This window comes from Dermochelys coriacea, chromosome 5, assembly GCF_009764565.3.
Source record: "Dermochelys coriacea isolate rDerCor1 chromosome 5, rDerCor1.pri.v4, whole genome shotgun sequence".
NCBI lineage: Eukaryota > Metazoa > Chordata > Testudines > Dermochelyidae > Dermochelys > Dermochelys coriacea.
This window is the reverse complement of record NC_050072.1, coordinates 63,441,800-63,464,732: the sequence shown is the minus strand read 5'-3', so window position 1 is coordinate 63,464,732 and position 22,933 is coordinate 63,441,800. Positions and strand designations below refer to the sequence as shown.

General features: G+C 41.9%; 1 protein-coding gene across 6 annotated transcripts in view; it reads right to left on the bottom strand.

The window, feature by feature from the left end:
- Positions 1 to 490: 490 nt before the first annotated feature.
- The window catches only part of LOC119855598, a 155,242-nt gene continuing 132,799 nt past the window's right edge, over positions 491 to 22,933 (bottom strand). For 4 of the 6 annotated variants that reach the window (XM_043515340.1, XM_043515343.1, XM_043515341.1 and 1 more), the window contains 3 exons: positions 19,277 to 19,424; positions 17,315 to 17,458; positions 493 to 5,551 (listed from right to left, as the gene is read on the bottom strand). In XM_043515340.1, the coding sequence (XP_043371275.1) occupies positions 5,388 to 5,551; positions 17,315 to 17,458; positions 19,277 to 19,424 (456 nt within the window). In that variant the 3' untranslated portion in view covers positions 493 to 5,387. Of the gene's footprint in view, positions 5,552 to 17,274; positions 17,459 to 19,276; positions 19,425 to 22,933 lie in introns of all 6 variants that reach the window. The other 2 variants (XM_043515344.1, XM_038401937.2) reach the window with 2 other exon arrangements.

Genomic DNA, 22,933 nt, shown 5'->3' with positions numbered 1-22,933 from the left:
AGTTTAATTTAGATTAATAAAATTGCAGCTAAGGAGAGGAAAGCAACTCTCATCATAAAGGGAAACATCTCAGGAGCTACCTTCTTTTCCTTCCCCAACTTTACCACATCTTGTCCTATGCCGGCTGTTTCAAGCTCAGAAATAAGTTAAAGGGGAGGAATTAGGCCTTCTTCTATGGCTGGATCCCACAAGGCACGGAGCTCTTCAGTGCTGATCCAGCAAAGCATTTAAGCACATACTTAACTTTAAGCACAAATTACCCACATGCTTAAAGTTAAACATGTGCTTGAATGCTCAGAGATGCTGACTTTTTGGTTTTCCCAGAGGTGCTCGACCCGTGCACTGCCTTGGCCCCACCCGCACTCCACCCCTTCCCCCAAGGCCTCACCCTGCCCCACCTCTTACCACCCCCATTCCACCTCTTCCCTCCTCCATTCTACCCCTCCCCCAAGCACACCCCACCCTCACTCCTCCCCTGCACGCCCAGTGCCTCCTGCATGCCGCTGAACAGTTGATCACTGGAGGACTGATCCTTTAGCCCTGTGTACAAACTTTTTTATTTCTCTCACCATCATAGCTATGTCTTCCATTCATTCCTGCCCCAGACCCTGTTTCTTACTTCTTCTTTATGAATGGAAAGTGGGCAGAGGAAAGGATCTCCAGCATTTTCATACCAGGATTTTTTCACTCTGCACCCATCACCTTGGGCAACAAATTTACAGCTGTAAAAGAAATCCATAAAGCTTGAGGATTTAAGGCCTGATTTTATTTGCATGCACAATTCTGGCAACTGCACATACAAATTAGGTATTTGTATGCATACATGGGTTATGATAAATTCAATAGGTTATTCACATCTACCTGAGTGAAAAATTACAATAAATATGGCATGGAATTCTGTATGCAGTTTCAAAAATCAGCTCTTTGTGACCATGTTCCCTCCCCACCCTAATTTCCGAAGGTTTTTTAATATGGCTCAGCATCTGAAGTATGTCTTCATTTTAAGTTTTCTCCTAGCTCTTCTGCTAATGAATATGGCTTCATAAAGTAAATCAATGCAAGCTGTCATTTTGTTTCTGCAGAGTCTGAAATAATTATCTAGGACTAGGTCACAAATAAAGGATGATACAAACTGAGGGGTAAAATTAGCCACTGCTTTTGTTAAATAATAAAGTGAGCCAAATCAGCCAAAACTAAGCAAGGTAGGATGTCCTTGCTAAAAATGATTTAGACCATTGTGTGCTAGGTAATCTACAGCACAGCAGAAACCAAAGGCACCACTCCACTGGGACCAGCATCCACTGGTGGAGTCCTACCCTGGGACGGGTTACCCTGGCAAAGATGCAGCCTGGTATAATGGGCCTTCATGCAGTCATGTCCCTCCATTTGATGCACCTTACAGATGCCAGTAGCTTGAATCTCTCAATGTGTGCACATGGCATAAATAGATCACTTTACCATGAGGTTCTTTGGGAATTCCAGGTTTCATTGAACATAACATCAAGTGAACCGAAACAAAACTGGGTGGTTTTGTAAGGCGCCTGGCAAGTTTCACTATCCCCACCCTACCCACAAGCAGCTCCTGGCACGCACCCTTTCCCTGTTGATGTTTTCTGGGTGGTGAGGCAGTGACCTGTATCCCCAGTTCCCCCTACAGACTTGTCTGGTGTCAGCCATTACTTGGTATCTGACACCTGTGAGTATAGGTGTCAAGAGGGAGGGTTTGGAGACCTATAGCAGGTAGAATTTTAGCTCCCCCTCCCAAGCAGGCACCCTGCCCTGCAGTTCTACCTTCGTGAACAAGTTTATTGTCCTGTGGGTGTCTTCAAAGGAGTGGACCCTAAGAAGATAGTCGTCCAAGTATGGATAGATCATGATCCCCAGGGTGCATAAGTGTGCCGCTACTACGGAGATGACCTTGGAGAATACTGTGTGGGCTAACAAGAGGCCAAAAGGGAGTACTCTGTACTGGTAGTAGTCCTGACCTAGGATAAACTGGAGGAATCGTCTGTGGGCTGGTAGAATCAATATGTGGAAAGTAGGCATCCTGAAAGTCAAGGGCTGAGAACCAATCTCCCTGTTCCATGGATGGAATAATCACTGCTAATGTGACCATCTTGAATTTTTGAGCCTTCTCATATTTGTTCAGTGCTCTAGCTCCAGTATGGGTCTCCAACCTCCCTTTTTCTTGGGGATCAGGAAATATCAGGAATAAAACCTCTTTGCCTCAGAGATGTGCAGATATAGATGTGTCTATGGCTCCTAGAGATAGGAGATGATCTATTTCCTGTCATAATAGTATCTCATGAGAGGGTTTCTGAAGAGGTATGGGGAGGGAGAGTGGGGAAGTGGATAGAATATCCATGAGAGATAATTTCTGAAACCCATCTGTCAGATGTTATGTGTTCCCGATTCTGATGAAACAGAGCCAGACAATATCCAAAGGGATGTGAGAGGTTGGAAAGTTGCTGCTGGTGTCATGGGGAGTATTCTCTTGAGGCCTCAACAAAGGAGTCAAAATTGGTGTTTTGAGGTGGAAGGTTGTGATGTGGAAGATTGAGGGCGTGATGATTTACACCTTTGAATTTTAGACTTTTTCCATTGTGGCTTTTAATAGCACTGTAATGAGTACCAGGTTTGACATGAGTCCCAGGTTTTGGGAAGGCTGAGAAGTAAATTTCCTTTTTTGCCTAGCCCTGTGACCGAAGTGTGGCTCTGAAGTCTTATGGAGCATGGCATCAGTCTTATCTGCAAACAATTTGAAGGGGAGAGCCTTAACAGTCATCTGAACCTCCTTTGGCAGTCATAAAAGATGCAGCCATGTCACTCACCACATCATGACTTCTGTGGAGATTGAACAGGCTGCAGTATCTGTGGCATCTAGTACAGTTTGGAGTTTTGTTTTTGCCACCAACTGCCCCTCCTGTATGATGGCCTGAAGTTGGTCTCTGTATGATCAATAAAGTCGTTAAGCTTGGCATAATTTGTACAATCATATTTGGCCGTTAGTGCTTGGTCATTTGCAATAAGAAATTGCAAAGTTGTGGAAGAGTAGACCTTTCTCCCAAACAAGTCCAGTCTCTCCCAATCCCTATAGTAAGGGGTGGATTTTGAATAGTGCTGGTGGCCACAGGAGTTCATTTTATCCACCACAATGGAATTAGGTGGAGAGTGGGAGGAGAAGAACCCTGAGTCTTTGGTGGGGGTATAATGCATTTTGTTGGCCTCTTTGCACGTCTGTGCGGCAGATGCTGTTTGCCATATGAATCTTATTGGGTCCAAAAGCATCTCATTAATTGGGTGGGCGATCTTTGAGAAGGAAATATGTAGAATGTCCAGCAGTTTATGGTGGGTGTCCCTTAACTCAAGAGGGATTTGTAATGAATCTGCCATCCTCTTTGTAAAGTCCTGAAAGACCTTAAATTGGCTGCTATGGATGGAGGAGGGGGCATTACGGCCTCATCTGAAGAGAAGGAAGAAAAATGAGTTGGTGTTTTCATCTCCTCTTTTGGCTTAATCTCCTGCAGTTCGGAGATTTACTCAGTAGGCTCTCAGGCTCTAGATCAGTGGTTCTTAACCCACAGGCCACATGCAGGCTGTGTGCTAAAGGCTGTGGGGCTGGGTTAGAAGCTGCTTGGCCACCCAGCGCCTTGAGGTCTGGGCTGTCTGGCCAGGCAGGGCATGGTGCAGCACAGCGGGGTCGGGGTCCAGAGTGGCGGGTTCCGGGGCTGCCTCCCTGCCAGCCCCATGTGGTGGAATCCAGTGGGGTCTGAGGCTGCCTGCATGGCAGAGTCTGATGGGGTCTTGGGCTGCCACTCTGGCCAGCCCCACATGGTGGGGTCCAGGGCTGCTGCCCGGTTGGTCCCACAGGGAAAAATCAATCCAAGTTAATAAGCTCTCACTTCCTGTCTTTCTGACATATGACTGGCACCAAGACATAAAAAAAGCAAACCCAAAACACTGGTCTTTTGACTAAGTTTACTCTGTTACCTCTATTACAGCCACCAAATCAATCCCACTTGTGAATTCACAGCTGTTCTCTTGAAGTGGTTGGTGTAATCATTGCAAAACACTTGCTTTTGGTAGAACAGAGAAAAATGACACAAGCAAATACATTTCAGTTATTGCATTTCTGTCTGTACCCATCCCAACATCCAGTCTCTTTGGAAAGTTAAATGCTCCAATGGACTTTCCTATCTTACTAGTACTATGAGAAAGGAAGGAAGAACAGTAACAGAAATACAACAAAAATACTATGCCTGCAACTTCAATTTTTCACTCACCAGAAAATAAAATTTTATAATCTTTAGAGTTAACAAAAAAGTGATTTAGAATAAAAATATAATATCAAATTTTAAAAACAGGAACATTACACACTCAATTCTGACTTATTTACATTGTCATTCTCAGTAAAGTAAGGCTCTCCAAAACCATTTGTTATCAGTAAACATTGTGAACGCAATTCTTTTCTCTTTGCATATGTAGTAATTTGGGGCATTCAAGAGTTTTATTATTCACATGAGCATAGGAATCTAGAGAGATTTCCTTTCAATACAGATGCCAAGTCAAAGAAGAACAAATTTATAAACATTTGTCAGATAGCTGTGGTCTGTCAAGTCCCCTATGTGCTTTTGGTAATGAAACAAAACCAAGCCTGGTGCTGGCGATATTTTTTTTAGTCATTCTATAACCTTCATAAAGTGTAAAAACACATCTGTGATGAAACAGCACATACATCCAGCATAACATTAGTACAGTCCATGTGCTGAGTGTGTATATTACCTCTTCAAAAGCTATTTATTCTAGTTTAACACCAGCCATCTACTTCTATCCTTCTGGTTTGCTGCATTCTAGCATGAATACTAAGGACCTGATCCAAAGCCCCTGCATGGGAATTTTGTCATTGACTTCAATGAGCTTTGATCAGGCTCCCAACACCATTTACAAGGTGTTGAGTTCCCTCAAACCCCCCCCCCCCCCCGACTTATTCTTTTCCCGACACCTTGCAGAGTTGTGCCTCTGGAGTTTATCATAACACAGAATATTACAAACTAGTTCAGACCATTTTTGAAGAAAAAGATATTAAAGATAAAGTGATGGTTAATCTTGTCAAGGTGGCCTTGCAGTGGTCTTCATGCTCTTACTCCTGTGGGAGCACTTCCCCTTCTGGTGAAGGAATAACCCCTTAGAACTCTGCTGCTGCAGTTTGGATGATGAGTTGCTGGATGCTTCTGCCATCACAGACACATGTTTGGGCAAAGGTCTCTCACTGTGTGGAGGAGCCAGGGGTGTTGAATCTGGCACTGGGTTATCTTTTGAAATCTTATCCAAGCCACTTCCACTTCAGACTTTGTAAAATGAGGAATGGATTCTGTTTTCTTCTTTTTTCATTCCTTTGTTAAGCTCTGAAGGTTTTCAAAGGCCAGAGCCAGTTCAGTTTGTAAGGTTTCCATTTCACTGGCTGCTTTATCCCGTTGTTCCCCACAGTCTTTGAGTGAATTCTCCAAAGAGAGGAAGAACACTTTTCCAAACTTTGACAGGGCCTCATCACCTTAAGAGATAACAGGGCAGTGAGTTAAATTACAACAGACATTTCACATCAACAGGAATAATCAGGGAAATTTATAAGTGCCAGTAGTCACATTAAAGTATAAAAGCATAAATCAGTAGTAGTTTTGACATGGCTTGGAATGTGTCAGGAAAGCTTTAAATCTCTTGTCCTGTGGATCACCTGGTTCTTTGCAATGTGTGGTTCATCATTTATCTAGAAAAGCTAAGACTGACAATACAGTGTGTTAGAGAAAGGATTTCCTCCTCTACCAGAAATCAACAGCGCCTGTGTGTAGTAGTCACTAGCCTTCTGCCAAAGACGCCTGAATGCTACTCCCAAATTGATCAGACAAGTTGCTTTCAAATTATGTAAGCCACTCACTTTCTCCCTCTCAGCAGCTGTCTAAAATTCAGATCTTGTATTCCCATTAGACTGTCAGCCCATACCTTGGCATTTCAACTAGAAAAACACTAGCCTAGAGTAGCCACAATGGAAGTCATCACTGATTACATATGTTCTTGTTAATCCATAGTTTAGACTCAAATAATGAAAAATGGTATAAAACAAGGTCAGGGTTATGGAATTTCTTCCCTTTATATATCCAAGTCAAGGTGCCAATGAGAAATAGCACTTTTCCCTTTTATGGGTTTGTCTTTTTATTGTTATATAAATAAGATACAGTAGAACTGTACAGAACTTTTTCCTTTTCCTCCTGGATTTGGTAACACGACTATGGGTTAGACACTGCAGAGTTCAAAGTTTCTAACTGATACAACAATATTTGATAGCCCTGACTTTCTTTTTTAATATGGTTATGATTGGAAGGGTACAAAAAAAATATTTAGGAATCTACTCATTTTTTACCCCTATGCATAGAGTTGAAATTCTGCAAGATCTATAATTGTTTACTTCCTAGATCCTAGACAGAAACAATCCATCCCCTTCCATGTGTGGAGAAGACAAAGGAGGGAGATTATACTCAAATGAAGATCCATTTATGATCTCATCCTGCATCACCCTGTCCTACCAGGATGTGGCATTTTGGGGAAGTTCTCTTCAGGTGATTTCATTGACAATGGCCTCACACCTCAGCTGAATTAAGGCAATAAAAATCTAAAAGCCAGTGTAGCTTCTATGGGATGATAAATAAACCTGATGTAGGAGCATAAAAGCTCCTATACCATCCCCTTCCTTGCAGCCAGTGTAAGATGCATAACTGGTGCTTTCCCTCACCCTGGTGATACATGACTGAGGTGTGGTCTAGAAGAATGAACAGAAGACTAGAATCTAGACTAGAACTCAAGTCTTGCTGTGTGATGTGGGGGAGAGACCTCAATATCGATGCAAATATAATATTAATCAAATAGTCATATCTTATTTTTAAATTATTATTAACTTGTTTGCATCATTATTTAATCTTCAAAATATATCTACAAGAATGTTCTAGCCAGAATATTTTGAAATATAAAATGTTTAATTTGTTATGTTACAAAATCTTTAAGCTTCTCAAAGAAATTCCAGAAGGTTTCTGCTTCTAATCTCTCAAGGACAAGGAAACAGCAAGGCGATAGACGATGGAAGACATTAACGTGTTAAGTTGAGGCCTGATTATAATGTGTTCTTAAAAACTTTAGAGAAAAATATGTCAAAATTTTTAAACTTTTATTTCTTAAGTAATGATTAATTATTTTTTTAATGTTGAAAAGACAAAAACCTTTGTAAAAGGCAGACTTGCAAATACGTTAGCTAAATGCAAAACTCCTAATATAATTCCTGAGGTTATTGCTATGTAAATGGTAAAATGCTTTATGTACCACCTGGAATCTAATGACCTTGCTAAACTAGCATAGGAAGCCATTTAAGTACAGACTATTTATGTTAATGGGGAACTAATTACATACTGGCAGTACACAAACAAACCCTAACCAATTCTGAAAGATGAGTATCATCTCTCCAAAGTCATCAACTTTAAATTATTTAAGATAAAGACTTTGTAAGAGTTATTTAATTTTAAAAGACTATTTTGAAAACTGAAAACTTTCATATAAAGAACAGGAGTGTTTGGACTTTTTAAAAAGAGAATCTTTTTATATAACTCTAATAAAACTGACAGATTATTTCAAACTGGACTGAATAAAAAAAGAGTTAAAACAAACTTTAAAAGTTGTCTGGAATATTCCTGCCACAAGAAAAACAAAGGAAATTAAAGAAATGTTGCATATTCATTAAACAGAATATTTAGGCATATTTAGGAACTAAAAGTGTCACCTAAGACAACCCTAAAGACATAAAGCCAATGAATTGATGACAGTAACCAGTTTACAATCTAAACAAGCCTGGAAGAGGTGTGCTTTCCTATAATCTCAGGAAAACAGGAAGGAGAAGCGTAAAAAAAAAAAAACTTGTAAAGTGAGCTCCTCACACAAACACACCCTCTGCAATCCTGCTCAAACATACCATTCCATAAGCAAAGTACCATAAACAAATTAACAAAAACAGAGAAGACTCAAGATGAAAGCAACCCAAGGAAAACCACCCTAAGGCCTTCGCTACACTTGCGAGTTTGAACGCATTAAATCAGACCCAGGTGCCCCAACTCCTGAGGTATCCACACTGGCAAGGCATGTAGAGCGCCCAGACTCCACAGATGGAGCGCCCCTGGTAATCCATCTCCACGAGAAGCATAAAGCTTGCTGTGCCCCTGCTGGAGCGCTGCGGTGCCAGGGTAGACACCCTGGTCTGTTAGTGCGATCTGATCGGCCTCCAGAAGTGTCCCACAATGCCTGTTCTAGCCACTCTGGTCATCACTTTGAACTCTACTGCCCTGCCCTCAGGTGACCAACCATCAGGCCTGCCCTTTAAATTCTTTGGGAATTTTGAAATTCCCTTTCCTGTTTGCTCAGCCAGGTGTGGAGTGCTCTCAGCAAATCTTTCCAGGTGACCATGTCTCCATGCACCAGGTGATCCCCAGTATGGAGCTGGGGATCAGTGTTTGGGGAGAGGAAGCTGTCCAGTCCCAGCTGCGCTCCAGGAATTACAATACCTATGGGCAGATATCAAGAGCCATGATAGAAAGGGGCCATGACCGAGACGCAGTGCAGCGTCAAAATGAAGGCGCTGCGGAATGCCTACCACAAAGCGCAGAAGACAAACCTCTCCAGTGCTGTGCCCACAACCTGCCGTTTCTACAAAGAGCAAAAATAGATACTTGGGGACGACCCCACCTCCACTCCAAAGAGCACCATGGACACTTCAGGAGCCATTGCAACCCAGAGTTTAACAAGGCAGGAGGAGGAAAGAAGGAGTGAGGGTGCTGAGGAGGAGGGAGGCCCAGAGCTAAAGGACGGCCCAGCACACAGCCAGGAGCTGTATTCAAGCCAGAAGGAAGATAGCCAGTCACAGCAGATGGTGCTTGTGGAAGAACAAACAGCAGCAGAGGTGCCTGGTAAGAGATTTTTATTTTGGAAAGGTAGTTGTTCAGTGTGGGCTGTTGGGGCGAGGAGGGTTGCAGAAAGAAGGATCATGGCTGCATGCATGCCTAGATGTGGAATATGGCATTGATATGCTCTCTCACATCACAGTAATCGGCCTCAGCGATCTCATCGAAGGTCTCATGCAGCAGCTGGCACAGGTTCCTTGGCAGAGCTACTGTGCTCCTTGTCCCAGTAAGGCTAACATGTCCATGCCACTGTGCAGTGAGTGTTGCACACAGGCAAGCGGCATAACAGCCAGGGTGGAAGCCGCATTGTAATAGAAGACCTTCCCTTGCTTCCTAGATTACCCTCAGCCACAAGATATCTTCCAGGATGAAGTCATCCTGTGGAAAATGTGGGGACAGTGTTCAGCTGTTGGCTCTCCCCAAGGAACAGAACCCCAGAGGACAGTATGGCCCTGAAACAATCAGTCCCCCTTGCCCCTGTGCTTACTCACCATTTTGGGGCTCTTGTGGGTTATGTGCACTCGCTTTGCGATGGGCACTTTCTGCTATTGTGTGCACCGTGTTTGTCTTCAAGTTCGGCCGAATCATTGCTTTGTCTGGTGTTAACCCTGCTGCCTCTGTTAAATGTTGCATTTTGGCTTTACAGATGCAACCTTGAGATCCCAGCTGTCCTTGTTATCAATGGCCGAAAGGCTGCAAAGAATCACGAAGCGTCTACGAAGAAGCAAGGAGGACCTTCTGCATGAAGTCATGCAGCAGTACCCTACTGAAAATCCAAAAGTGCAGGAGTGGCGGGAGACCGAAAGGAGGCTCCACCAGTAGAATGCAGATCACCGGCACCAAAGCACGGAGCAGCTTCTAAGCATTATGAAGCACCAACTGGACTCGATGCAGGTGCTCATAGCACTCCAGATGGAGCAGATCCACACCCGCCCCCCCACCACAGCCCTTGTCCCAAAACTCTTACTGTTGTGCCCCCATGACACCGCCAACCCACTTTCCCCAACATCAAGTTTCTTATCACCACCAGCTGCCTCCAAAACCTGTAGCTTCACCACCCAGCCTTGGAAACTATGACCCTTATCCACTGCGCTCAACCCCCATCACCATGCATTTTAGCCAGCCTGAAGTGCAGCACTCATTGCACGGCACTCCAGACAGGAAGGCTGAATATGATAACAGTGCATACACAAATCTATGATTGTCCCATTCCCACCCTGCCCCCTTCCCTCCTCTCACACAGCACAGCTGTGACATGCCATGTGTGTTTCCCAAACAGTTGTGTTACTTTTCAATAAATGAATTTTTTGGCTTTGCAAACATTCTTTATTGCATTAAGTAAAAGATACCGTAGCCCAGGTGCTGCAATTCAGTGCATCATACATAGCAAACACAGATGCCTACTAGCATTGTAACCACTGCACTTCACTCCCGTGCAGGGCACCAAACATTACAGTCGCCTTTCAGCATCGAATTACTCCCTCAAGGCATCCCTAATCCTTACAGCCCCTTGCTAAGCCCCTCTAATAGCCCTGGTCTCTGGCTGTTCAAATTCAGCCTCCAGGTGTTGAACCTCAGTGGTCCATGTCTGAGTGAAGCTTTCACCCTTCCCTTCCCAAATGTTATGGAGGGTACCTCACGCAGCTATAACCGTGGGGTTGTTGTCATTGGCCAGGTCCAGCTTCCCATACAGACAAACACAAGCGGCCCTTTAAAAAGCCAAAAGCACACTAAACACACATTCTGCACCGACGCAGCCTGTTGTTGAACCGCTCCTTGCTGCTGTCAAGGCTCCCTGTGTATGGTTTCATGAGCCATGGCATTAAAGAGTAAGTGGGGTCTCCAAGGATCACAATGGGCATTTTGACTTCCCCTATGGTGATCTTCTGCTCTAGGAAAAAAGTCCCGGCTTGCAGCTTCCTGAACAGGCCTATGTTCTGAAAGATGCGTGCATCATGCACCTTTCTGGACCAGCCTGCATTAATGTCCATGAAATGCCCACAGTGATCCACAAGCATCTGGAGAACCATCGAGAAATACCCCTTCTGATTTACGTACTCGGAGGCTAGGTGGTCTGGTGCCAGAATTGGAATATGCGTCCCATCTATCGCCCCTACGCAGTTAGGGAAACCTATTTGTGCAAAGCCAGCCACAATGTCAAGCATGTTGCCCATAGTCACGGTTCTTCTGAGCAGTATGCGATTAATGGCTCTGCAAACTTGCATCTACATGATTCCAATGGTTGACTTTCCCACTCTGAATTGGGTAGCGACCAATCAGTAGCAGTCTGGAGTAGCCAGCTTCCAGATTGCAATAGCCACCTACTTCTCCACTGGTAGGGCAGCTCTCAATCTCATGTCCTTGTGTTGCAGGGTGGGGGCGAGCTCAGCACACAGTCCCATGAAAGTGGCTTTCCTCATCCAAAAGTTCTGCAGCCACTGCTCGTCATCCCAGACTTGCATGACAATGTGATACCACCACTCTGCTTGTTTACCGAGCTCGAAAGTGGCATTCCACTGTGGTGAGCATGTCCGTGAATGCCACAAGCAATCTCATGTTGTGTGTATTATGCGAGTCAACATCATCGTCGGACTCCTCACTGTCACTTTGTAGCTTAAGGAGTAACTCGACTACAATTCGTGACATGCTGGCAAGACCCATCAGCATATTCCTCACAAGTTTGGGATCCATTCCCACAGACTGAAAGGGAAGACAGAGCACGCAGTACAAAAACCATTGAAAGATGGTGTCAAATGTGGATGGAAGCACAGGGATTGCTGGGATGCATCATGGGACATTGGGACAGGACCCAGGATGCCCCGCACCCCCCATCTGCCCCTTTCCATAAGCCACAGCTCCAGAATGGGAAGAGATGCTCTGTGGGATAGTTGCCCATAATGCACCACTCCCAATGCCGCTGCAAGTGCCGCAAATGTGGCCACGCCACTGAGCTTGCAGCTGACAGTGTGAACACATGGCAGCGCTTTCCCTTCTGCGGTCTCCGAGGGCTGGTTTAACTCTCAGCGCTCTACATCTGTAAGTGTAGCCATGCTCTAAGACTTCAACCTGGATTGGTGAGAGGAAATTTAAAAAGTGCTAAGGGATTAGATCTGCAACTCTTGTAATGATTTTCCTGGAATATTAAAATGCTGTTGTAACTTAAAAGACTAACAGTTTCTCCTGAAACACCAAATGATTGGATCACATATTTGGAGAGGAGACAGGGACTAAACATTGGTAAACAGTGAAACAGTGGAATGTAAAATTCTTCACATTCGTAACTGGTGTTTGTTAAAACAACTCCTCAAATGGCTTTTTCTAAATAACTAATTTAAATATGTTCTTCAATGTCATAGGATTTAGTTAAGATTGCTTACTTTGCCAATTATAAACTGGCTGATTAGTTATTAATAACCAACAGGTTCCCCTCCCCAGAACAAAATTATTTTGCCCATTGTGACACTACACCCCATATTCTTCATAGAAATATTGATATAATATAATTATAGTATAATGATGATATGTTTTGTACAAGATAAGGCATGTGAGATATTATTGGAAAGGTTATGATTTGCTGAATATGATTATTTCATTTGTATGCATGTATAATTTTTGTATCTAAAGTTAGGAATATTGACTATACATCTAAGTATACACAGATACATCTATACATCTGGCTCTGTAGATGAGGGGAAAGCAGTGGATGTGTTATTTCTGGACTTTAGCAAAGCTTTTGATATGGTCTCCCACAGTAATTTTGCCAGCACGTTAAAGAAGTATGGGCTGGATGAATGGACTATAAGGTGGATAGAAAGCTAGCTAGATCATCAGGCTCAATGGGTAGCGATCAATGGCTCCATGTCTAGCCGGTATCAAGCGGAGTGCCCCGAAGGTCAGTCCTGAGGCCGGTTTTGTTCAGTATCTTCATTAATGATCTGGAAGATGGCGTGGATTGCAAATGATACTAAACTGGGAGGAGTGGTAGATAAACTGAAGGGTAGGGATAGGATACAGATGGACCTAGACAAATTAGAGGATTGGGCCAAAAGAAATCTGATGAGATTCAACAAGGACAAGTACAGAGTCCTGCACTTAAGATGGAAGAATCCTATACACTGCTACAGACTAGGGACCGAGTGGCTAAGCAGCAGTTCTGCAGAAAAGGAGTTGGTAGCCAAGAATTGGAGCCCAGGGTCACAGCAGGAGTCAGCACCCAGGGTCAGAACTGGAGTCAAAGGCCGATGCCAGAGCCAAGGGTCAGAGATGAAGTCAGTGGTCAGGAATCAGAGCAGAGGGTTAGAACTGGATTATCTGGAGTGAGACAAAGCAGGGGCAAGGCTCGGTCCAAGGCAGGAGCAAGGAGGGAGCAAGGCTGGGAACAAGCAAGAGCAGGAGCTATTTCAGCCATAGGCAAATGTTTTGAGCAGCCACTGAACTGTTGTTGGGTTTAGGAGCTGATCTGCTGACTCTTCCAACCAATCAGGTAGCATAGCCAACCAGTTAGACCAGTGGTTCTCAACCATGGTGTACACAGAGGTCTTGCAGGTGGTACATCGACTCATCTATTTATTTGCCTAGTTTTACAACAGGCTACATAAAAAGAACAAGCAAAATTAATACAAACTAAAATTTCATACAATGACTTGTTTATACTGAGCTATATACTATACATTGAAATGCAAGTACAATATTTATATTCCTACTGATTTATTTTATAATTATACAGTAAAAATGAGAAAGTAAGCACTTTTTCAGTAATAGTGGGCTGTAACACTTTTGTATTTTTATGTCTGATTTTGTAAGCAAGTAGTTTTCAAGTGAGATGAAACTTGGGGGTACGCAAGACAAATCAGGCTCCTGAAAGGGGTACAGTAGTCTAGAAAGATTGAGAGCCACTGAGTTCGACTACTACAGGCCAGGTAAACTCATTAGGTTGCCCAGCTACTGGCTCTACTGCAGGCCCTGCTTCCAGACTGGCTCAGTTGCAGGCCCTGATTCCTGACAGCTAGTATGCTGGTGTGCAGAGAGTACTGCTAACCTATCATGCTGACCAACAGTTCCTTGTAACAAGCACCTCCCTTGATCTGTCCATATCCATCTTTTGTCTTATGCTTGGATTTTAAACTTGTTTGGGTGGGGGACTGTCTCTTTGTTCTATTTGTACAGCACCAAGCACAATGAGATCCGAGTGCATGAGTGGAGTTCCTAGGCACCGTGGTAGGCATAAAGATAACAACCACCATCACCACCAATGTGGCTCAATATTATTCGGTAAAGCCAATCTCTAACAGTGAGAGGATAGTTCAGTTTCTTTGCCCATTCAGCCCTTGGCTTCTGGACTAAACTAGTCAACAAGGTACCAGATCACTAGAGATGGATACTTGTCCTCTAGGAACTGAGACTATTAACTTACTTCATGTGTGCCACCAGAAGTACCTCAATTCACTGTTTCTAAGTAGGTCTACAAATGTTTGAGTTTATTAGAATACCAGGATTACATGAAAATTGGAGTACAATTGCTTTAGAAACATATACAAGCCTCATTGTATTTATTTATTATGAATGCAACTACTGCTGTTCGATGCAGGGAGCACAGTTCACCTGTGATAGCACTGGCTAAAGCCAGACACAGTGTGAGTAGGCACTCCCGAAGTTTACCCAGCACAGCAATCCTGAATATTAATATAGTCACCAAACCTCTCCTGAACAGACGGCCAGTAATTTGTACTGTATTGTAACAGTCACCTTAAAATCTTCACAGTTGCATTTCCTACTATAGCTTATACTGCAAATAAAGTACAGAGAAATTTAAGTAATGCCAAAACTGAGGCAACTGTATTGATTTATTGATAGCCAATCAGCAAGTTTTTAAAGTAATTATTGTAAATCATATAAAAGATTTTTGACATGGACAAAAATGTATTTTTACTGATGATTTAAACAGATTTGAGCCCAGGTATTCAAAGACTAAAGTCCAAAGTGATATTCCACTGAATCATCTCGCCCTTGAATAAAATGTATTGGCACTTGACTATTATGTTCCACACAGTAAAGTGAATATATGCAAGCAATTAACAATAAAATACGTTTTTTAAAAACATCCTCAAAGTCATATCTGATAGTTTAGTTAAATGATAAAAAGAAAAGTCTGCATTTTGGTCATGAAGGAAATAGATTGTTCTGTGCTACTAAAAAGTGTCAAGACACAGATGATTTTACACTCATTGTTTCATCATGACGTCTGAAAATGTTGCCCATCCTGGTATCCAGCATCTGTAGGAAAGTTCCAGTGAAGCACTACTCTCATGAGCTGCTGGTGGCAGATGAAAGAGTAAAAAGTGTTTCTCAGAGCAGCAGTCGGGAAGATTTTATAAAACCCCTCAGGACTGGCCTGCTCTGCTCCCTTTATGTCAGTGGGATAACTCCCACTGATTTCAAAGGGAGCCAAGTTGGACCAACACTGAGCACTTTGGAAAATCCCACCAATAGTGTGCAATAATCAACAGTAGTATCCAATGGCTAAGATAGTAAAGGGTCAAAAACAGAACCAAAGTAGTCTAAATATGAACCCTGAATTTGTGAACTTTTGCTATTTACATGTAATATACCCTGAAAGTCACAAAATTTACTCAACTGCTAGAAGGGGGCCTCATTCTCCCTGATTGAACTAACCTCGTTATCCCTAGCCTGATTCTTACTTGCATATTTATACCTGCCTCTGGAAAATTCCACTACATGCATCCGATGTATTCATCCAAGAGGGTATTCATCCACGAAAGCTTATGCTCCAATACGTCTGTTAGTCTATAAGGTGCCACAGGACTCTGTCACTTTTACAAAATTTACTATTTCTCTCCCATAAATTAAAAGAAACATGAACTTCTGTCCAAGTTTTTAAAATTACTATTTTTATTGCCATCAAAACTGTAACTTGTACCTTTAAGAAACATATCTACAAAACTAGGAAATATTTAAATTTTTGTTTTCATTTGTTCTAGAAGTTCAAAGCTTAATGCTCTGTATAGTAACTTCAACTTGAAATCATCCTTGTAATAAATAATGGAATGTGTTCTGTCACTGAGAGAAGATTTGTTTATTACTAGTAATAAACAAATCCAAACTTCAAGGGCAATATTTGGATCTCAGTTACACTAGTGTAAATCTAGAGTAATTCTCTTGAAGTCAATGGATTGGAAGGATTTAATGTAAATGCCATTGGAATCTGGCCCCAAGTGTTTAATTATTTTAACAATAGGATTTCATTTTTCAGATTTTATTAATTCAAATTGCAGTCTCTTAAAGCAGCTGAGATTTTTAAGGAGATTTATGCACTAATCTTCCAATGATGGGGCTCAATGCCAAATTCCAAGTATAATATATTTGGTGGTCTTAACCTACAGCCTGATCCTGCATACACTTATGCACGAGTGATTTAACCCATGTGATAAGTCCATGGAACAACTCCTGTAGATTAATCACTCACACCTATGCATAAATCTTTGCAAGATCAGGCACCCAGTCCTTAGCTGATATTTACCCACAACATAAACAGAGTTAGCAGCCTTAGCACAGAAGAGGACCTCAAATGGCATGTCAGGAGTACTGTAAGTCAGAATTAAGGTACTATGGGGGGTGGGGGAAGCCTGAATATTACAAGTAGTTGCATTATACTGTCATAGATTTTAAGGCCAGAAGGGACCATTATGATAATTGAGTATGACCTCTAGCAAAACATAGGCCAAAGAACCACACCCAATAATTCCTACATCAAGTCCATAACTTCTGTTGGAGTTAAAGCATCTCTTTTAGAAATCTATCCAGTCTTGATTTAAAGATGGCAAGTGATGGAGAATCTACTACATCCCTAAATACTTGGGCCTTCATCCAGTGTTATCAGTCTCTTAATTTCATGGTCATTGAAATGCACTACAAATATACACATAATGAAAAAGAAAACATTCAATCCTTCAGAGTTTTAGTACAATATTAATAAAGCTATAACCAACTGGGAAAACTAAATAGTAAAGCAATGGTGAGCTAAATACTGCTCACATTTGCACTACTGTAAATCTGGAATAACTCCACTGAAATTACCGCAGCTACTCTGGATTTTATCTAGTGTAACTGAGATCAGAATATACTATGACTTTAGTCTGTAAGAAAGCACAGAGGAATTATTTTCCTTCCAAGACCTGTGACTTGTTTTTACAGACTCAGGAATATTGAAAAACAGCTATTTTTTCCATTTCTTGCTGTCTTAAATTGAACAAATAAAAATTATTACCTTCATGCAGCTGATTCTTTGATGGAGTCAAAGTGTCTACCTTCATGCAGCTGATTCTTTGATGGAGTCAAAGTGTCAACTGCATCTTGGATCTGTTCGGCATTGTTTTTAAAAGCAGTGAGAAAGTCCCTCAAAGCAACCTCTGAAGCTTCCGCTTTAAGGTTTATGTAAGAAGAAAGAACATCTACAAAGAAAGTGGGGTGGGGGAGAGACAGACAGAGGGACAGACATGTTATCTAGTGTACTCTGAAGAGCAAGCCCAGTTCTGACAGCCGAAATACTACAAGAGTACGGGGGGGAGGAGGGGAATGTTCAGCACTTCCTACAAGGAAGTCCAGTCATATAGTACACTTATGTGTCTATGTATTGTGATACAGTATGACCAGAAGGCAGCAGGAGAGTGATATAGGAGAGATATGTAAGTCCCAGGATGAGGAAAAGCCTTATTCCCTATAGAGGGCAGAAAGGTTTCTATAGATTAATTAAAAGCACTTGAAGCCAATTAGAATACCTGAAGCCAGACACCTGATAAAAAACCCCTGCTTCAATCAGCCAGGGAAAGGAGTTGGAGCAGAGAAGAGTTTGGAGAAGTGCTGTGGCTGGCTAGAAGACCAAGACCCTAGGTAAAGAGACACCCGGCTTGTGCAGAGAGAGGGCAGGAAGCCCACAAGCTGAATAGCAGTAGAGGGAAGTAGGCTGGGGAAGGAAGCACTAGTTCAAGTAGTTTGCCACTATCCCTAGGGCCCTGGGCTGGGACACAGAGTAGAGGGCGGGCCCGGGTCCCTCCCTCTCCACTACCCTTTTCTGAGTTACTAATGGGACAGTAGATACTCTAGTTCAGGGGCAGAAAACTGTGCCCTGAACCCCCCCCCACCCCCAGAAGAGGAAGTGCAGGACCCATCATAATTGTGCCAGCAATTTGCCACAGTGTATACATATGAACACAGAATGGCTGCAAAATGATGAAAAAGTTTATCACATAAGCATGGTGAGTATCACTTAGGATTGAAAATTCCACCTTGATTCATTAGCACAAACTATGCCAATTTACATGGGATGAGGTACTGAATTTTTGCATAAAAGTTGCTGAATTTTTTTTTAAAGAGACACCTTTAGAGAGTGAACAGTATTTGCAATATTGTATTTTTATTTTTTTTATTATCTAAAGTAGAAATCAGTTTGTTGATGCTCCATTTTAAATTTCTCTCTTTACATTTCATATCGAGCTAGTAATGTTATTACCTACAACACTATCACTCTGAGTACCTTTCCCAGATGTGAAGAAGAGTTCTGTGAAGAAGGCTCAAAAGCATGTCTCTTACACCAACAGTAGTTGGTCCAATAAAATATATTACCTCCTCCACCTTATTTCTCTAAATTATTTACTACTTTTTTTTTTTTTTTTTTTAAGATCACACTTGTAACTGGTATAAAATGACAATATGGTTGTGGACTTTTCTGTGCTAAAATTGAAAGGAAAAAGAAAATAGACAGAACAGACTTGTATATTTGCATTCCTTTGTTGTGATATGGGTTGTAATGACTTTTAATTAATTTTAAATGTCTTCATCATTGCATTAGATTTTAGTTTGTTTTGTACTCTTCTTGAAAATGTAATAAAGAAAATATGAAAAAACCCACACTAGAGTTCCTACAGCATATTTAGGATGGATTTTTACACATTTATTTCCCAATACATTTTTTAATAAAAAGTAATAAACCAATTTTTATTTTCCTTATGAATGCCATATAGTATTGTTATACTGTATTATTCTGTATTTTGTGTAAGGAATTTTGAACTTTTGAGTCTACAAATGTGCATACAAAAACCAGTATACGCATGAAGGGATTATTTATAATACAGGGAAGAAAAACCAGTGCTAGGTGGGATTGGTGCTGATTGTAAATTACAGCTTTGCAGATCTTTTATTTAATGCTTATCGGTATTTTCCAACTGGTTTTAGTTTATGCTGCTGGAAATATCACAAAAATACACACTAACCTTTTAGTGGTGAACATAGAACTGACACAACATTCTCTTGAAAAGTGTTGTAGGCTTGCTTTATCCCCTCAAAAACAGCTTCAGTGTACTTAACTTGGAGGTTGTATATGCTTCTATGGAAATTGAGTTCAGCTTGCAGAGTATGTATCTAGGAGATAAAATACATATAAAACATAATGATGGTTAGCATTTACCATTATTCACATCCTATGCAGAGGTTACATTCAAAATTTTCTTCTGTTTTGAGAGATATTACCAGTCCCAGAACAATTCCCCATTTTAAGTATAGGCAATCTCTCTCATATTGGCAGAATCTTTCAAAGTAGAGGAATCTTTTAAAGTGTGACTAGACTGGGAATTGGAATTTCCATCCTGTTGGAAATTTCACATTTCTGATTTGTTTGGTTGTTCTAATTTGGAAGAAGCTGGAAATTCAGATTTTTTTCAGGGAACAGACATTTTTGGAAAGTTCAATTTCAGAATAACCAAAACAGATTTTTTTTAAACTTCTGCACTAGCAAACCAAGCAGCCCAGGGAGCATATTTGCAGCTTAACTATACCATTAATGTAGTGAATTACAAGCAGTGTAGTTCAGCACAGAAATCTTTTAGATCCTGATCCATTGTGCCATTGAAGTCAATAGGGAGTCTTTCCATTGATTTAAATGGGCTATGGCTCAGGCCCTTAAAGAATTATTATAAATGTAACTCTAGCACAGGGGAAGGTAAACTACAGCCTGGGGTCTGCATCCAGCCCTACAGACATTTTAATCCGGCCCTCAAGCTCCCGCCGGGGAGCAGGGTCCAGGGCGTGCCCTGCTCCGACACTCCAACTGAGGAGTGGGGTCAGGGGCTTGCCCGCTCTGCGCAGCTCCGGGAAGCAGCAACATGTCCCCTCTCCAGCTCCTATGCATATGGGCATCCAGGGGGCTCCACATGCTGCCCCCACCCCAAGCACCGCTCCCGCAGCTCCCATTGGCCGGGAACCATGGCCAATGGGAGTTGCAGGGAGCTGCTTGAGGTAAGCACCACCCAGAGTCTGCACCCCTGCCCCATTTCTGCACCCCAATTCCCTGCCCCAGCCCTGATCCCCCTCCTCCCTCGGTCCCAGCCCAAAGGACCCTCCTGCACCCACAACCCCAGAGCCCGTACCTCCAGCTGGAGTCCTCACCTCCTCCCACACCCCAACCCCCAATTTTGTGAGCATTCATGGCCCACCATACAATTTCCATAGCTAGATGTGGCCCTTGGGCCAAAAAGTTTGCCCACCCGTGCTCTAGCAAAATCTCTGTGAGCATTGAGAAACAGATGGTTTCTAGTGACCAAATATTTTTTTTCTTTCAACACCATAATTTTTTTAAGTGTTGTGAGGAAATATAAAAATATGTTAACACAAAGCTTGTATAAAACACTACAAATATTTTCCATTATTTCAATGTGTTAAAAATAATAAAATCCATAAAATACGGATGGGTCTTTGTTTCTGCATATCAGTATTGCTGTGGATGAATCTATATTTTCATTCTCAGAAACTGCTTTCTAAGCCCAGCTGGAGAGTTCCCCCTGAAGCGAGCAGAAAATTGGATGTGGAAATATTCCACTCTCTACTTGGCATTTCAGAGGGAGAAGTTATAGCTGAAAGCCACAATAAGGAATCAGATTCTCGTAAAGAAAAGGTGGTTTGGCATTATTAATTACTATTGTCACGACTTATTTGTTAAGCACCAAGATGTACATGGTGCTGTACAAATCAGTCCCTTCCCCCAAAGATCTGATGATCTAAAAAAGAGAAACTGAGAAGATTAAGAAGGATGGAAAATTCAGAGGGAATGGCGCTTTTTTTTTTAAGTACTATTAATTAATTTGGATTAGTGCTGTAAATTCATGCAGTAACAGTTAACAATCAGGAAAAAGGGTGGCAATATTACCATGGGGAAAAAAATGAACTCTCTTTCATGGCTAACTCGGTGAGTCTGGATAGCCCACAGGGATTGAAACAAAAACCAATGGCCTCTAGAAAACACAATACTTTGCCTACATCTCCATTCATTTGAAATGTGTAGAAAAGAACAAACCTCCAAATTAGTCGAGTCTTAGGCTTTTCCAGACCTTAGATCAAACATTTCAAAGACTAGTAAGCTGTACTGGAAGAAAAAAGCAAAGCAGAACTACAACAAACCCAAGGAAGTTGTCATCTACATAATGTAACAACTGTCATATCCAAATGTTAGTCAGGTAACAGAGTAGTGCCTAGAAATGCAATGAATAATATCCTGGACCCACTGAACTCAATAGTAAAACTCCCATTGACTTCAATGGAGCTTTTATATTCCTAGTAACTGAAATGACAGTCTGCAAGATGCTTCCTCAACACAATGGCCTTTCTGTGGGCTCTTCTTCATGAATGAAATGGCTGTCTGAACTGTTATGAAGACTTACATTAACTTCATCAAAAATAAAGAGGCAAAAACCTATAACTAATAATGTCCTAATTGGTCCCTTTGGCAATCCTGATATGAAACTCTCATTAATGACAGTAACCCTCTTATCCATCCTGATAGCATTAGACCTCTTTGGATTAGAAAATCCAACAAAACAGAAACCCAAAACTGAACTATATTCTAGGCTAGGAGAACCTGAAGTCCATCTTTCAAAATGTACCATATGAACTGATATTGCCAGTGAGCCTGGATAGAGATGAGGAGACAGGAAAAACCACCTACACTTATCAGGTTTCAGAGTAGCAGCCGTGTTAGTCTGTATTCGCAAAAAGAAAAGGAGTACTTGTGGCACCTTAGAGACTAACAAATTTATTTGAGCATAAGCTTTCGTGAGCTACAGCTCACTTCATCGGATGCATTCGGTGGAAAATACAGTGGGGAGATTTATATACACACACAGAGAACATGAAACAATGGGTTTTATCATACACACTGTAAGGAGAGTGATCAATTAAGATGAGCTATTACCAGCAGGAAGGGGAGAGGGAGAAGGAGGAAAACCTTTTATGGTGATAATCAAGGTGGGCCATTTCCAATGCGCATCTACCAATGTAATATATGCCATCATGTGCCAGCAATGCCCCTCTGCCATGTACATTGGTCAAACTGGACAGTCTCTACGTAAAAGAATAAATGGACACAAATCAGACGTCAAGAATTATAACATTCAAAAACCAGTCGGAGAACACTTTAATCTCTCCAGTCACTCGATTACAGACCTGAGAGTGGCTATTCTTCAACAAAAAAACTTCAAAACCAGACCCCAATGAGAGACTGCTGAATTGGAATTAATTTGCAAATTGGATACAATTAATTTAGGCTGAATAGAGACTGGGAGTGGATGGGTCATTACATAAAGTAAAACTATTTTCCCATGTTATTTCTCCCCCCCCCCCCACCCTACCCCCCACTGTTCCTCAGCCATTCTTGTTAACTGCTGGAAATGGCCCACCTTGATTATCACCATAAAAGGTTTTCCTCCTTCCTCCTCTCTCCTTCCTGCTGGTAATAGCTCATCTTAAGTGATCACTCTCCTTACAGTGTGTATGATAAAACCCAATGTTTCATGTTCTCTGTGTGTGTATATAAATCTCCCCACTGTATTTTCCAACGAACACATCCGATGAAGTGATCTGTAGCTCACGAAAGCTTATGC